At 49.2% G+C, this 17,538-nt stretch overlaps 1 protein-coding gene across 2 annotated transcripts in view; it reads right to left on the reverse strand.

Annotated features, from left to right (window-relative positions):
* taf2 (TAF2 RNA polymerase II, TATA box binding protein (TBP)-associated factor) overlaps positions 1-17,538 on the reverse strand; it is a 34,651-nt gene that overhangs the window by 10,872 nt on the left and 6,241 nt on the right. For both annotated transcript variants that reach the window (XM_079240655.1, XM_079240656.1), the window contains 12 exons: positions 16,925-17,024; positions 15,470-15,555; positions 15,253-15,388; positions 15,024-15,178; positions 11,665-11,779; positions 9,752-9,861; positions 9,610-9,675; positions 9,410-9,536; positions 9,213-9,338; positions 1,356-1,496; positions 673-783; positions 25-218 (listed from right to left, as the gene is read on the reverse strand). In XM_079240655.1, the coding sequence (XP_079096781.1) occupies positions 25-218; positions 673-783; positions 1,356-1,496; positions 9,213-9,338; positions 9,410-9,536; positions 9,610-9,675; positions 9,752-9,861; positions 11,665-11,779; positions 15,024-15,178; positions 15,253-15,388; positions 15,470-15,555; positions 16,925-17,024 (1,467 nt within the window). The remainder of the gene's footprint in view (positions 1-24; positions 219-672; positions 784-1,355; positions 1,497-9,212; positions 9,339-9,409; positions 9,537-9,609; positions 9,676-9,751; positions 9,862-11,664; positions 11,780-15,023; positions 15,179-15,252; positions 15,389-15,469; positions 15,556-16,924; positions 17,025-17,538) is intronic.

Consider the following 17,538-nt stretch of genomic DNA (forward strand, 5'->3'; position numbering starts at 1 on the left):
TTTTGCCAGAAGTCTGCTCGCTACCTGACCGTGATGGTGTTCCGGAAGCTCGGCAGCAGCTTCTCCATGTTGAGGAATCGCGTGATCTCCTCCACGATGAGGCGCACGTCGGCGTTCAGGTTGTCCACGGTGCGCACCTCGTTGCTGATGCTGATGGCCGGAGTCAGAGAGTTGGTGAGCGCCTCGATCAGATCTGCTCGGTAGTAGTTGTCTGAAAACTACCGCAGAGAGCGCAGCGCGTTTTTATTTCTGTTTCACACACACACACAAACATTCACACACAAACACACACACAAACGTACAAACACACACGCAGACACACACACGCACACACTAACACACACGCAGACACACACACAAACACACACGCAGACACACATTCACACATACACACACACACACACGCATAAACACACACACACGCTTATACACACACGCGCACACAAACTAAAATCAAATATCATAAAAGTGAAACAAAATAAAAATATAATAAATAAAATACAACAAATACGCCAAGCTGATCTAGGAAAATAATTTAATCAAATAAAAACAAAGATAAATGAAAATCAAACCAAATTAACAAAAAAAAAAAATCAAATAAAAGCCAAAAGATAAAAATAGAAATAATAAATGAATGAATTCTTTTAAGAAGCGGGATTTTAAAGCCTTCACCTTGTTTTTGCGGTTGTCGTTGTACTTGATAAGGTCAAGTATGAAACTGAGGACGTCTTTGGGACAGAGGTTCTGCACGTCTCTTAGCAACGCCATAGCAACCGGCATCGTCTGGAATAAACAAACATCAGTGTTTATATGAGACGCGGACCAGAGCTGACCCACATGTCCAGGTTGGACCTGACAGAAGATCAGAAAACTGTCCTGCTCTTCGACCCATCACGCCCCCCAGGGGTCCGTCTCTGGTCCACCATTATTATCATTGTGATACAAGCTTCCTCTCTGCTGGGTCCTTCTGCTCCAACTGGTAGAAAGATGCTGGCAGGTGGACCGCCTCTCTAAACCCTGAATGAGCCCGCCTCCGGGTCCAGGTTCCAGAACAACCTGGTCCCCAGTGGGCAGACCAGTAAATACCTTCATTAAACTGCAGAAACACGATGAAAACTCCATTTAAGCATCATTTAACAGCATCATTCAGCCAACCGTCCTCACCCAAGAACACACTGAAACGTCTGGGGAACAAGAGGTTAAAACTGTAAACCACAACCAGCTGGTCTTCTGTCAGATGGAGACGTGTCTCAGTTCCATCATCTGATGTGTCGTTTCTCCTCTACTGGGGAGAAAAGACGGACGGAAGGCTGGATTTCATGGAGGAAAGCACCCAGAGGGGAGCGGGCTTGTACCTTCTGCAGGAAGTAGCTCTGGAAGTTGATGAAGTTGTTGGTCTTCACGATGTTGGGGCAGCTCTTACAGCAGAACATCCTGGTGAAGAGCGACTTCATGGCCGGCGGACCCTGCCATGTGCTCACCATGGCGTTGGCGATCTGCACACATGAAAACAGGACGGAGATCACATGACCACTGAGGAATGTAGGAACAATGACCTTTCTGTTCGCTCCCGTTCTTCTGGTCCACAAAGTAAACAGCAAACGTACACATGAGGTTTCCCCGGAGCGCTCTGGGCTCCGGCAGGATATTTATGTTAATGTGGTAATACGAGGGGCTCCGCATGGGGGGGGGGGGTAAAATACCGAAGGGGATCCACATCGTGCTGCGCTACACACCACCCAGGACTTCCAGCATTTTTACATGTCAGCAGAAAGCGCCGGACCAATCAGAGAGCAGAGAGGGAACGGAAGCGTGGTGTAATGATACCCCCCACCCCCAGGCAGGAAAACCTCCATCAGAACCAGAACCAGGTAGGAAAACCTCCATCAGGACCAGAACCAGGAAGGAAAACCTCCATCAGGACCAGAACCAGGAAGGAAAACCTCCATCAGGACCAGAACCAGGCAGGAAAACCTCCATCAGAACCAGAACCAGGTAGGAAAACCTCCATCAGGACCAGAACCAGGAAGGAAAACCTCCATCAGGACCAGAACCAGGCAGGAAAACCTCCATCAGGACCAGAACCAGGCAGGAAAACCTCCATCAGGACCAGAACCAGGAAGGAAAACCTCCATCAGGACCAGAACCAGGCAGGAAAACCTCCATCAGGACCAGAACCAGGAAGGAAAACCTCCATCAGGACCAGAACCAGGAAGGAAAACCTCCATCAGAACCAGAACCAGGAAGGAAAACCTCCATCAGAACCAGAACCAGGAAGGAAAACCTCCATCAGGACCAGAACCAGGAAGGAAAACCTCCATCAGGACCAGAACCAGGAAGGAAAACCTCCATCAGAACCAGAACCAGGAAGGAAAACCTCCATCAGGACCAGAACCAGGAAGGAAAACCTCCATCAGGACCAGAACCAGGAAGGAAAACCTCCATCAGGACCAGAACCAGGAAGGAAAACCTCCATCAGGACCAGAACCAGGCAGGAAAACCTCCATCAGGACCAGAACCAGGCAGGAAAACCTCCATCAGAACCAGAACCAGGCAGGAAAACCTCCATCAGAACCAGAACCAGGAAGGAAAACCTCCATCAGGACCAGAACCAGGCAGGAAAACCTCCATCAGGACCAGAACCAGGAAGGAGAACCTCCATCAGGACCAGAACCAGGCAGGAAAACCTCCATCAGGACCAGAACCAGGAAGGAAAACCTCCATCAGGACCAGAACCAGGCAGGAAAACCTCCATCAGGACCAGAACCAGGCAGGAAAACCTCCATCAGAACCAGAACCAGGCAGGAAAACCTCCATCAGAACCAGAACCAGGAAGGAAAACCTCCATCAGGACCAGAACCAGGAAGGAAAACCTCCATCAGGACCAGAACCAGGAAGGAAAACCTCCATCAGGACCAGAACCAGGCAGGAAAACCTCCATCAGGACCAGAACCAGGAAGGAAAACCTCCATCAGGACCAGAACCAGGAAGGAAAACCTCCATCAGGACCAGAACCGGGGAGGAGAACCTCCATCAGGACCAGAACCGGGGAGGAGAACCTCCATCAGATCCAGAACCAGGAAGGAAAACCTCCATCAGGACCAGAACCAGGCAGGAAAACCTCCATCAGGACCAGAACCAGGCAGGAAAACCTCCATCAGGACCAGAACCAGGAAGAAAAACCTCCATCAGAACCAGAACCAGGCAGAAAAACCTCCATCAGAACCAGAACCAGGAAGGAAAACCTCCATCAGAACCAGAACCAGGAAGGAAAACCTCCATCGGGACCAGAACCAGGAAGAAAAACCTCCATCGGGACCAGAACCGGGGAGGAGAACCTCCATCAGGACCAGAACCAGGAAGGAAAACCTCCATCAGGACCAGAACCAGGAAGGAAAACCTCCATCAGGACCAGAACCAGGAAGGAAAACCTCCATCAGGACCAGAACCGGGGAGGAGAACCTCCATCAGGACCAGAACCAGGAAGGAAAACCTCCATCAGGACCAGAACCAGGAAGGAAAACCTCCATCAGGACCAGAACCAGGAAGGAAAACCTCCATCAGGACCAGAACCGGGGAGGAGAACCTCCATCAGGACCAGAACCAGGAAGGAGAACCTCCATCAGATCCAGAACCAGGAAGGAAAACCTCCATCAGGACCAGAACCAGGAAGAAAAACCTCCATCGGGACCAGAACCAGGCAGAAAAACCTCCATCGGGACCAGAACCAGGAAGAAAAACCTCCATCAGGACCAGAACCGGGGAGGAGAACCTCCATCAGGACCAGAACCAGGAAGGAGAACCTCCATCAGATCCAGAACCAGGAAGGAAAACCTCCATCAGGACCAGAACCAGGAAGGAAAACCTCCATCAGGACCAGAACCAGGCAGAAAAACCTCCATCAGAACCAGAACCGGGAAGGAAAACCTCCATCAGGACCAGAACCAGGAAGGAAAACCTCCATCAGGACCAGAACCGGGGAGGAGAACCTCCATCAGGACCAGAACCAGGAAGGAGAACCTCCATCAGATCCAGAACCAGGAAGGAAAACCTCCATCAGGACCAGAACCAGGAAGGAAAACCTCCATCAGGACCAGAACCAGGCAGAAAAACCTCCATCAGAACCAGAACCGGGAAGGAAAACCTCCATCAGGACCAGAACCAGGCAGGAGAACCTCCATCAGAACCAGAACCGGGAAGAAAAACCTCCATCAGAACCAGAACCAGGCAGAAAAACCTCCATCAGAACCAGAACCAGGAAGGAAAACCTCCATCGGGACCAGAACCAGGAAGAAAAACCTCCATCGGGACCAGAACCAGGCAGGAAAACCTCCATCAGGACCAGAACCAGGAAGGAAAACCTCCATCAGGACCAGAACCAGGAAGGAAAACCTCCATCAGGACCAGAACCGGGGAGGAGAACCTCCATCAGGACCAGAACCAGGAAGGAAAACCTCCATCAGATCCAGAACCAGGCAGGAAAACCTCCATCAGGACCAGAACCAGGAAGGACAACCTCCATCAGGACCAGAACCAGGAAGGGAAACCTCCATCAGGACCAGAACCAGGAAGGAAAACCTCCATCAGGACCAGAACCAGGAAGGAGAACCTCCATCAGATCCAGAACGAGGAAGGAAAACCTCCATCAGGATCAGAACCAGGAAGGAGAACCTCCATCAGCACCAGAACCAGGAAGGAAAACCTCCATCAGCACCAGAATCAGGCAGGAAAACCTCCATCAGGACCAGAACCAGGCAGGAAAACCTCCATCAGGACCAGAACCAGGAAGGAAAACCTCCATCAGGACCAGAACCAGGAAGGAAAACCTCCATCAGGACCAGAACCAGGAAGGAAAACCTCCATCAGGACCAGAACCAGGAAGGAAAACCTCCATCAGGACCAGAACCAGGAAGGAAAACCTCCATCAGGACCAGGACCAGGAAGGAAAACCTCCATCAGGACCAGAACCAGGAAGAAAAACCTCCATCAGGACCAGAACCGGGGAGGAGAACCTCCATCAGGACCAGAACCAGGAAGGAGAACCTCCATCAGATCCAGAACCAGGAAGGAAAACCTCCATCAGGACCAGAACCAGGAAGGAAAACCTCCATCAGGACCAGAACCAGGCAGAAAAACCTCCATCAGAACCAGAACCGGGAAGGAAAACCTCCATCAGGACCAGAACCAGGAAGGAAAACCTCCATCAGGACCAGAACCGGGGAGGAGAACCTCCATCAGGACCAGAACCAGGAAGGAAAACCTCCATCAGATCCAGAACCAGGAAGGAAAACCTCCATCAGGACCAGAACCAGGCAGGAAAACCTCCATCAGGACCAGAACCAGGAAGGACAACCTCCATCAGGACCAGAACCAGGAAGGGAAACCTCCATCAGGACCAGAACCAGGAAGGAAAACCTCCATCAGGACCAGAACCAGGAAGGAGAACCTCCATCAGATCCAGAACGAGGAAGGAAAACCTCCATCAGGATCAGAACCAGGAAGGAGAACCTCCATCAGCACCAGAACCAGGAAGGAAAACCTCCATCAGCACCAGAATCAGGAAGGAAAACCTCCATCAGGACCAGAACCAGGCAGGAAAACCTCCATCAGGACCAGAACCAGGAAGGAAAACCTCCATCAGGACCAGAACCAGGAAGGAAAACCTCCATCAGGACCAGAACCAGGAAGGAAAACCTCCATCAGGACCAGAACCAGGAAGGAAAACCTCCATCAGGACCAGAACCAGGAAGGAAAACCTCCATCAGGACCAGGACCAGGAAGGAAAACCTCCATCAGGACCAGAACCAGGAAGAAAAACCTCCATCAGGACCAGAACCGGGGAGGAGAACCTCCATCAGGACCAGAACCAGGAAGGAGAACCTCCATCAGATCCAGAACCAGGAAGGAAAACCTCCATCAGGACCAGAACCAGGAAGGAAAACCTCCATCAGGACCAGAACCAGGCAGAAAAACCTCCATCAGAACCAGAACCGGGAAGGAAAACCTCCATCAGGACCAGAACCAGGAAGGAAAACCTCCATCAGGACCAGAACCGGGGAGGAGAACCTCCATCAGGACCAGAACCAGGAAGGAGAACCTCCATCAGATCCAGAACCAGGAAGGAAAACCTCCATCAGGACCAGAACCAGGAAGGAAAACCTCCATCAGGACCAGAACCAGGCAGAAAAACCTCCATCAGAACCAGAACCGGGAAGGAAAACCTCCATCAGGACCAGAACCAGGCAGGAGAACCTCCATCAGAACCAGAACCGGGAAGAAAAACCTCCATCAGAACCAGAACCAGGCAGAAAAACCTCCATCAGAACCAGAACCAGGAAGGAAAACCTCCATCGGGACCAGAACCAGGAAGAAAAACCTCCATCGGGACCAGAACCAGGCAGGAAAACCTCCATCAGGACCAGAACCAGGCAGGAAAACCTCCATCAGGACCAGAACCAGGAAGGAAAACCTCCATCAGGACCAGAACCGGGGAGGAGAACCTCCATCAGGACCAGAACCAGGAAGGAAAACCTCCATCAGATCCAGAACCAGGCAGGAAAACCTCCATCAGGACCAGAACCAGGAAGGACAACCTCCATCAGGACCAGAACCAGGAAGGGAAACCTCCATCAGGACCAGAACCAGGAAGGAAAACCTCCATCAGGACCAGAACCAGGAAGGAAAACCTCCATCAGATCCAGAACCAGGAAGGAAAACCTCCATCAGGACCAGAACCAGGCAGGAAAACCTCCATCAGGACCAGAACCAGGAAGGACAACCTCCATCAGGACCAGAACCAGGAAGGGAAACCTCCATCAGGACCAGAACCAGGAAGGAAAACCTCCATCAGGACCAGAACCAGGAAGGAGAACCTCCATCAGATCCAGAACGAGGAAGGAAAACCTCCATCAGGATCAGAACCAGGAAGGAGAACCTCCATCAGCACCAGAACCAGGAAGGAAAACCTCCATCAGCACCAGAATCAGGAAGGAAAACCTCCATCAGGACCAGAACCAGGCAGGAAAACCTCCATCAGGACCAGAACCAGGCAGGAAAACCTCCATCAGGACCAGAACCAGGAAGGAAAACCTCCATCAGGACCAGAACCAGGAAGGAAAACCTCCATCAGGACCAGAACCAGGAAGGAAAACCTCCATCAGGACCAGAACCAGGAAGGAAAACCTCCATCAGGACCAGAACCAGGAAGGAAAACCTCCATCAGGACCAGGACCAGGAAGGAAAACCTCCATCAGGACCAGAACCAGGAAGAAAAACCTCCATCAGGACCAGAACCGGGGAGGAGAACCTCCATCAGGACCAGAACCAGGAAGGAGAACCTCCATCAGATCCAGAACCAGGAAGGAAAACCTCCATCAGGACCAGAACCAGGAAGGAAAACCTCCATCAGGACCAGAACCAGGCAGAAAAACCTCCATCAGAACCAGAACCGGGAAGGAAAACCTCCATCAGGACCAGAACCAGGAAGGAAAACCTCCATCAGGACCAGAACCGGGGAGGAGAACCTCCATCAGGACCAGAACCAGGAAGGAAAACCTCCATCAGATCCAGAACCAGGAAGGAAAACCTCCATCAGGACCAGAACCAGGCAGGAAAACCTCCATCAGGACCAGAACCAGGAAGGACAACCTCCATCAGGACCAGAACCAGGAAGGGAAACCTCCATCAGGACCAGAACCAGGAAGGAAAACCTCCATCAGGACCAGAACCAGGAAGGAGAACCTCCATCAGATCCAGAACGAGGAAGGAAAACCTCCATCAGGATCAGAACCAGGAAGGAGAACCTCCATCAGCACCAGAACCAGGAAGGAAAACCTCCATCAGCACCAGAATCAGGAAGGAAAACCTCCATCAGGACCAGAACCAGGCAGGAAAACCTCCATCAGGACCAGAACCAGGAAGGAAAACCTCCATCAGGACCAGAACCAGGAAGGAAAACCTCCATCAGGACCAGAACCAGGAAGGAAAACCTCCATCAGGACCAGAACCAGGAAGGAAAACCTCCATCAGGACCAGAACCAGGAAGGAAAACCTCCATCAGGACCAGGACCAGGAAGGAAAACCTCCATCAGGACCAGAACCAGGAAGAAAAACCTCCATCAGGACCAGAACCGGGGAGGAGAACCTCCATCAGGACCAGAACCAGGAAGGAGAACCTCCATCAGATCCAGAACCAGGAAGGAAAACCTCCATCAGGACCAGAACCAGGAAGGAAAACCTCCATCAGGACCAGAACCAGGCAGAAAAACCTCCATCAGAACCAGAACCGGGAAGGAAAACCTCCATCAGGACCAGAACCAGGAAGGAAAACCTCCATCAGGACCAGAACCGGGGAGGAGAACCTCCATCAGGACCAGAACCAGGAAGGAGAACCTCCATCAGATCCAGAACCAGGAAGGAAAACCTCCATCAGGACCAGAACCAGGAAGGAAAACCTCCATCAGGACCAGAACCAGGCAGAAAAACCTCCATCAGAACCAGAACCGGGAAGGAAAACCTCCATCAGGACCAGAACCAGGCAGGAGAACCTCCATCAGAACCAGAACCGGGAAGAAAAACCTCCATCAGAACCAGAACCAGGCAGAAAAACCTCCATCAGAACCAGAACCAGGAAGGAAAACCTCCATCGGGACCAGAACCAGGAAGAAAAACCTCCATCGGGACCAGAACCAGGCAGGAAAACCTCCATCAGGACCAGAACCAGGAAGGAAAACCTCCATCAGGACCAGAACCAGGAAGGAAAACCTCCATCAGGACCAGAACCGGGGAGGAGAACCTCCATCAGGACCAGAACCAGGAAGGAAAACCTCCATCAGATCCAGAACCAGGCAGGAAAACCTCCATCAGGACCAGAACCAGGAAGGACAACCTCCATCAGGACCAGAACCAGGAAGGGAAACCTCCATCAGGACCAGAACCAGGAAGGAAAACCTCCATCAGGACCAGAACCAGGAAGGAAAACCTCCATCAGGATCAGAACCAGGAAGGAAAACCTCCATCAGCACCAGAATCAGGAAGGAAAACCTCCATCAGGACCAGAACCAGGCAGGAAAACCTCCATCAGGACCAGAACCAGGAAGGGAAACCTCCATCAGGACCGGAACCAGGAAGGGAAACCTCCATCAGGACCGGAACCAGGAAGGGAAACCTCCATCAGGACCGGAACCAGGAAGGAAAACCTCCTCCATCAGTACCTTGGCCAAGCAGAAGCAGGCCTGCATCCGGACCTTGTAGAAACACTGTTCTTGCTCCAGGATGTCGGTCAGAGCCAGTCTGGAGGCCGGCGTGGGGAACTTCTCCAGCGCGGTGATGGCCTCCTCCTGCAGGAGAGAAGAGCTGCCGTCACCATCACAGTGAGGAAGACTCTCAGAAACACCTGTCTTCATCCCACCTGTGCAACCACGTCCCTCTCGTAGCGCAGCTGGTACTGCCACATGAAGTCCGCCTGCTCGAACTCCACCTTCCTCAGGATGGACATGTCCGGGTCAATCCGGATCCACAGCAGCGGAGAGTCGGCGCTGCGGAGGGAAAACCAGGAGCTGACTGGGAAGCCGGGACACGAGACAGAGCACTTTCAGAAAGACACCTTACTCCATGGCAGATAAATCCATGTCCACCTCCTCCCCGTTCATCAGAGGGATCTTCTTCTTCTTGTTCCTGGAAGAAGAAGGGAACAGTCTGCTAGCGGACATGTCTGACAGACGCCAGTCATGGAGGACAAGTGCAGCTGTACCTTCTGCTCTTCGAGTGGCAGGGGATGTCGTGTTTAGCGCTGTTCTCCTCTATCTGCAGGGTGTGGTTGAAGGAGCCGTCCAGTTCCTGTACCGTCACCTTGATGGGACCCTGCAGGAAGACATCAAACCCTCATGGACAACGCGTAATGACCTGGGTATGTGTGACCTCAGCGGCTGGCGGGCCTTTACCGTCCCAGAGACGGGACGAAGGCCGGAGCTGACCTCCATCTCCGCTGGAAGCAGACTTCATCAGACCTTCCTGACGCCACGGATTATATTTACAAGTTAATCTCCAGGTTAGGGTCATTCTACTGCAAGGTTTTTACTTCATTACTGCCGCTGTGGGAAGAACTCTAGAACAGTTGTTTTATATATATAAATACATTTAATTTTCTATGTATTTTTATATGTATAATCACGATTATTTATTTTATTTGTACAATTTAAAAACAATTGAAATAATAAGAAGAAGAGAAAAACAGCAAGAGGAAAACAGCTTGAGCAGGAGAGATGAAAAAAAAATCCTGATAGGGTCATGGGATAGCTCACATCCACATTAAAGACAAAATACCAAAGAAATAAACAAATAAAAACAGAATAAAGTAAAGTAAAGCAAAACATACAATAGAAAACATCATTAATAAACGTCACGTCTGCATGGAAACGTCACGTCCGCATGGAAACGTCACGTCTGCATGGAAACGTCACGTCCGCATGGAAACGTCACGTCCGCATGGAAACGTCACGTCCGCATGGAAACGTCACGTCCGCATGGAAACGTCACGTCTGCACGTCCGCATGGAAACGTCACGTCTGCATGGAAACGTCACGTCCGCATGGAAACATCACGTCCGCATGGAAACGTCACGTCCGCATGGAAACGTCACGTCCGCATGGAAACGTCACGTCCGCATGGAAACATCACGTCTGCATGGAAACGTCACGTCTGCACGTCCGCATGGAAACGTCACGTCTGCATGGAAACGTCACGTCCGCATGGAAACATCACGTCCGCATGGAAACGTCACGTCCGCATGGAAACGTCACGTCCGCATGGAAACGTCACGTCCGCATGGAAACGTCACGTCCGCATGGAAACGTCACGTCCGCATGGAAACGTCACGTCCGCATGGAAACGTCACGTCCGCATGGAAACATCACGTCTGCATGGAAACGTCACGTCCGCATGGAAACATCACGTCCGCATGGAAACATCACGTCCGCGTGGAAACATCACGTCTGCATGGAAACATCACGTCCGCATGGAAACATCACGTCTGCGTGGAAACATCACGTCTGCATGGAAACATCACGTCCGCGTGGAAACATCACGTCTGCATGGAAACATCACGTCCGCATGGAAACATCACGTCTGCGTGGAAACATCACGTCTGCATGGAAACATCACGTCTGCGTGGAAACATCACGTCTGCGTGGAAACATCACGTCTGCATGGAAACATCACGTCTGCGTGGAAACATCACGTCTGCGTGGAAACATCACGTCTGCGTGGAAACTGGGACTAGAAGTTCTTACAGGTTGGGTTTTCGTAGGAAGTGTGTGTGCAACTTCACAAACACCTGGAATTTTAACCTCATGATCTCACTGTAATAATTATTCCTCAGTAATTAATCCAGGTAAAAAATTAATCAGGACACAGATTTCATGGAGCTCAGCTGGTTCTAGACCAGCTCTCCTGACAACTGCTGGGTTACCTCAACATGACACTAGCAGCGTTCTGGTACCAGTCAGGTATCTGCAGCTTTTGGCTTGTAGATGTGAGTAACAACAGATTTTAACCCCCACAGGTCTGGTTCTGGTTCTGTTTCTAGCTGAACAGAACAGCGTGGATGGATTCCTTCTGTCCTCTTGGACACGAGGGACGTTTCAGCCACATGTTACAAGTTCTTACCACGTATTTCTGAGTTCCAGAAGACGTGCAGTCCTGACGGATCTCCAGCTCCAACACATTCCTCTTTCTGTTGAAGGCAAAACTGCCAAAGAATTTCACCACCCCGCTCTGGTCTCTGGACAGGAATGGTTAAGTCGGAACATCTGGGGAAATCTTGCAGGTATGTTACTCTACATGTTACTCTACACCCAGCTATGTGCTGATCGCCACAGGAACGAGGAGTTTAATGAGTTTCAGTTGGAATTCACAGCACAGACACAGACCTGGTGAAAGCTACCAGTGATCTCCTCATGGTCCCAGATAACAGACTGCTTCTCTTAGATCTGGCTCCATCCACCAGACCTTCTGTTTCAGATCAGGTTGGTTTGAGTTGTATTTATCAGATAGATTCCAGTTAGTTTCCTCACACCAGTCAAGTCATGGAGTTCCTCAGGGTTCTGTACTTGGATGGATACTTTTCACCTTCTACATGTTTCCTTTAGATAATACTAAAAAAAAGTTCATAGATAAAAAAGTTCATTTCTCTGCAAAAAATACTCAGATACACTACACTGCCAAAGGTATTCAGCCTCCCGTCCAAAGGAATTGACTCCAGGTGTTTCAATCACTATGTCCACAGCTGTCTAAAATTAGCACCTGGGCATGTAGGCTGTTTCTACAAACATTTAGGAGATAATGGCTCTCTCTCAGATCAATGAATTCCAGCGTTGTACTGTGACAGGATGAGACCTGTGCATTAAGTCCAGTTGTGCGTTTTCCTCATTCCTAAATAACAAAAAGCAACTCAGCCACTTAACATGTAACATGCAGAAAGTTGGCGACTTCTGTGCGTCAACATCAGTGGATGTTGACGCACAGAAGTCGCCAACTTTCTGCAGTCAGTAGCTTCCTGTTGGATGAATGGGTGGATGAATGGATGGATGGATGGATGAATGGACGGGTGGGTGGATGAATGGATGGATGATGGTTGGGTGGATGGATGGATGATGAATAAATGGATGGATGGATGGGTGGATGATGGATGGATGGATGGATGGATGAATGAATGGATGGGTGGACGAATGGATGGATGGATGGATGGGTGGACGAATGGATGGATGGATGGATGAATGATAGATGGATGGGTGGATGAATGGATGAAAGGATGGATGGATGGATGGATGATGAATGGATGGATGATAGATGGATGGATGGATGGATGGGTGGGTGGGTGGATGATGGATGGATGGATGATAGTTAAATGAGTGGATGGAGGGATGGATTGTGGATGGATGGATAGATGGATGGATGGATGATGGATGAATGGATGGGTAGATGGATGGATGATAGATGATAGATAAATGAATGGATAGATGGATGGATGGACGGATGGATGAGTGGATAATGGATGGGTGGATGAATGATAGATAAATGAATGGATAGATGGATGGATGGATGGATGGGTGGATGGATGATAGATAAATGAATGGATGGATGATGGATGGGTGGGTGGATGAAAGGATGGATGGATGGATGGATGAATGGATGGATGGATGATGAATGGATGGATGATAGATGGATGGATGGATGGATGGATGGATGATCGATGGGTGGGTGGATGGACGGACGGATGGGTGGGTGGATGATGGATGGATGATAGATGAATGGATGGATGGACGGATGGATAGATGGATGGATGGCTGGGTGGACAAATGGATGGATGGCTGGGTGGATGGATGGATGAGTGGATAATGGATGGGTGGATGGATGATAGATAAATGAATGGATAGATGGGTGGATGAATGAATGATGAATGGATGGGTGGGTGGACGGACGGGTGGGTGGATGATGGATGGATGGATGGGTGGATGGATGATAGATAAATGAATGGATGGATGGATGAATGGATGGGTGGGTGGATGAATGGATGGATGGATGAATGGAAGGATGGATTATGGATGGATTGATAATGGATGGATGGATGAATGGATGGATGGATGGATGGATGGGTAGGTGGATAAATGGATGGATGGATGGATGAGTGGACCGATGGATGGGTGGATGAATGATAGATAAATGAATGGATAGATGGATGGATGGATGGGTGGGTGGATGATAAATGGATTGATGGATGGATGCATGGATAGATGGATGGATGGATGGATAGATGGATGGATTGGTGGTTGAACAAAGGATGGATGGATGGATGGATGATGGATGAATGGATGGGTGGGTGGATGGATTATGGATGGATGGATGGATAAATGGATGGATGGGTGGGTGAATGATGGATTATTGATGGATGGATGATGGATGGGTGGGTGGATGGATGATAGATGGATGGATGGATGGATGGGTAGGTGGACAAATGGATGGATGGATGGGTGGGTGGACCGATGGATGAGTGGATAATGGATGGGTGGATGAATGATAGATAAATGAATGGATAGATGGATGGATGGATGGTTGGATGGGTGGGTGGATGATAAACGGATTGATGGATGGATGGATGGATAGATGGATGGATTGGTGGTTGAACAAAGGATGGATGGCTGGGTGGACGGATGGATGGATGGATGATAGATGGATGGATGGACAGATGGATGGACGAATGGATGGGTGGGTGGATGGATGGGTAGATGGATGGATGGATAAATGGATGGATGGGTGGGTGAATGATGGATTATGGATGGATGGATGATGGACGGGTTGATGGATGATAGATAAATGAATGGATGGATGGATGATGATGATGGATGGATGGATGAATTTATGGGTGGGTAGATGGATGATGGCTGAATGGATGGATGATAGATGGATGGACGGATAGATGGATGGAGGGATGAATGAATGATGGATGATGGACGGATAATGGACGGATGGACAGATGGATGGATAATGGACGGATGGATGGATGATGGATGGATGGATGGATGATGGACGGATGGATAATGGACGGATGGATGGATAATGGACAGATGGACGGACGGATGGACAGATGGATGGATGATGGACGGATGGATGGACGGATGGATGGATGATGGACGGATGGATGGATGATGGACGGATGGATGGATAATGGACGGATGGACAGATGGTTGGATAATGGACGGATGGATGGATGATGGACGGATGGATGGATGATGGACGGATGGATGGATGGATGTAACTGAAGCGGTGCTGTATGAAGATACTGGTGTAACGGTATATGTAGTGGCTTTCCTCTGACAGCGCATATCAAGGGGAGAACTGTTTGTCCGTAAATGTTCAGCTCTGCAGCATCTGGATGTTTCCAAAGAGGCAGAAGCAGACGTTTAGTTCCACTTCAGAATAATTTACCCTGGTTTCTTCCCGTGGTTTCATGTGACGGTAAAGGATACACCCACTGCTTGATGAGGGGGCCGATGTCTTTGCCCGAGACGTTGGAGATGGACTTGAGGAAGGCGTGAGTGGACAGAAGCATCTGGCTCCACATGTGGCTCTGGTACTTCTGGGATGAGGCCGTGCTTGCCAGACTTAGGAGTTTGTTGAAAACCTAAAAACGAAACAAACTTCAAGGTTTTCCAGAAAGTAAAGAGGAGGGACGGAAAAACCCTGGTCGGTCCTGACCTGCAACATGAACTCCATACTGATCCGGTTCTCTATCAGCCTCATCACTAGGTGGGCCTTACACTGGAACATCTTGAAGTACTCCCAGGACAGCGTGTGGGGGTGTTTGATGGAGAAGTGAAGGTGGGGGCTGGGACTGAGGAGAAGAGAACGGCTCGGTTAGTGGATCACACAGTAAGCCATGCACGAGCACCAGTACTGAAGTTGGCTTCATTACTTGTCCTTTTCTTTGCCACCTCCGAAGGTGGGGTGCAGCAGCACAACTCCCATCTTCAGCTCGTACTCCACGATCTTGTCCAGCTCCTACCAAACATCACAATTACAAAATTACAATCAAATATTGATTACTAAATAAGGCAAAGACTGATTGGAAAGTGACACCTCTCTTTTATTGAACTGTCCTTTCCTCTGACATTTTTCTCAACTTGACGTTTTTCTCAGTGACAATGTCAACTGACGCAACTAGCAGCAGGAATTCTAGCAATAACTTTTCTTAGTCATTTTATTTTAATTGGCTTCTATTTAATTTGCTCACTCTGGTGAACTTTGTAGCTGAAAAATCTCCAGAAAAAAGTTACTAAAGAAATATTAAAAAATTAATATTTTTTCGGTTTTTTTTCCTTTTTAAATCAAATTCTGGATCCTGGATACTACCACCCAGAACAGGAGCAACGTTCTGGATACTACCATCCAGAACAGGAGCAACGTTCTGGATACTACCATCCAGAACAGGAGCAACATTCTGGATACTACCACCCAGAACAGGAACAACGTTCTGGATGCTACCACCCAGAATAGGAGCAACGTTCTGGATACTACCACCCAGAACAGGAACAACATTCTGGATACTACCCCCCAGAACAGGATCAACGTTCTGGATACTACCACCCAGAACAGGAACAACATTCTGGATACTACCATCCAGAACAGGAACAACATTCTGGATACTACCACCCAGAACAGGAACAACATTCTGGATACTACCATCCAGAACAGGAACAACATTCTGGATACTACCACCCAGAACAGGAACAACATTATGGATACTACCACCCAGAACAGGAACAACATTCTGGATACTACCACCCAGAACAGGAACAACATACAGGAACTTTTCATCATTGCAAGAGAACAAAAATGGAACAAACACCACCATGTAGCGAAGACACTGGATTTATTATCAATGGATCTGGAATCTGACTGTGGATCCATGAAAAATGAACGTGGGACCAGAACCTCAGCTGGAAATCACTAGATAAGCTACTTGGTGCAGGGAATTTCTAGTTTTATGCAAATGCTTTGAAATGAATTTAGCTGCTGATCTTTGACATGTCAAAGTCAATAATCACCATCAAACACCAATCACCCTGATATATATAATGCAGAAAATTATTCATGATTTTTTTGTCATAAATAATCCAGCCTAAAGCCTAAAGTCTTAAAACAATCAAATGTTTGGTCATTTTGGGCAGGTCTGAAGCAGAAGGGGTTTATAAAACAGCAAAAAGATGTTTGATGTGTTTACAACAGTTTATGTAGTAAAATCTTCTGAAATGTTGTGGATCTTCTACTGGGAAGAAAATATGACGTGATTAACTGCTAGAAGGGAAAAAGCAGCTGGAGAAACTGAAATATTCAGCTGTTTCCTTATGAGGTAAAACAAAGCAGATACCTCCTTGATCCAGTGCCGGTACTCATTGACTCCAAAAGTCTTCTTCAGGTACAGGCCATAGATGTAGCCGGAGATGCCTTTCAGCACCCACTCGTCAGCCCTGCAGGATGAACAACACTAGAGAGGTTTAACCTGTTGTCAAACCAATTTCAGGTCCACCCCAACATCAACCAGCATAAACAAGCAGCTCTGTGCTGGGAAGCTGTGCAGATTTACCCGGGACAGACTGATCAGCCTGCATCTACCTAAACTAAGACAGACCGGGTTTTATTCAGGTCCTGGACCAGGTCTACAAGCTCAGCTGGATCCAGGAGGATCCACGGGAGTTCATCCAACCTGTCTACATGTGCTTTGTGGGCTGGTACTCCATATAGAGTATGGAATACCAGACATCTGGTCCCTGTAGAACCAGAACAAGAGCTTGTTTCTCATTGTTGGCAGTAGGAGTTGGAAGGTTGAAGTCCTCCCAGGCCAACGATTCTCTTCATAACTTGTAAAGTTAGAATTTCCAGAATCAGTCGAGTTTTGAGAAGACCTGGTTTGGTGGATTCAGGATCAAGTCTCTGGTTCTGCAGAACATGACTACAAGCAGCTGGAATGAGTTTCCTCCTCAG

Source organism: Telmatherina bonti (genome assembly GCF_933228915.1).
Source record: "Telmatherina bonti genome assembly, chromosome: 5".
NCBI lineage: Eukaryota > Metazoa > Chordata > Actinopteri > Atheriniformes > Telmatherinidae > Telmatherina > Telmatherina bonti.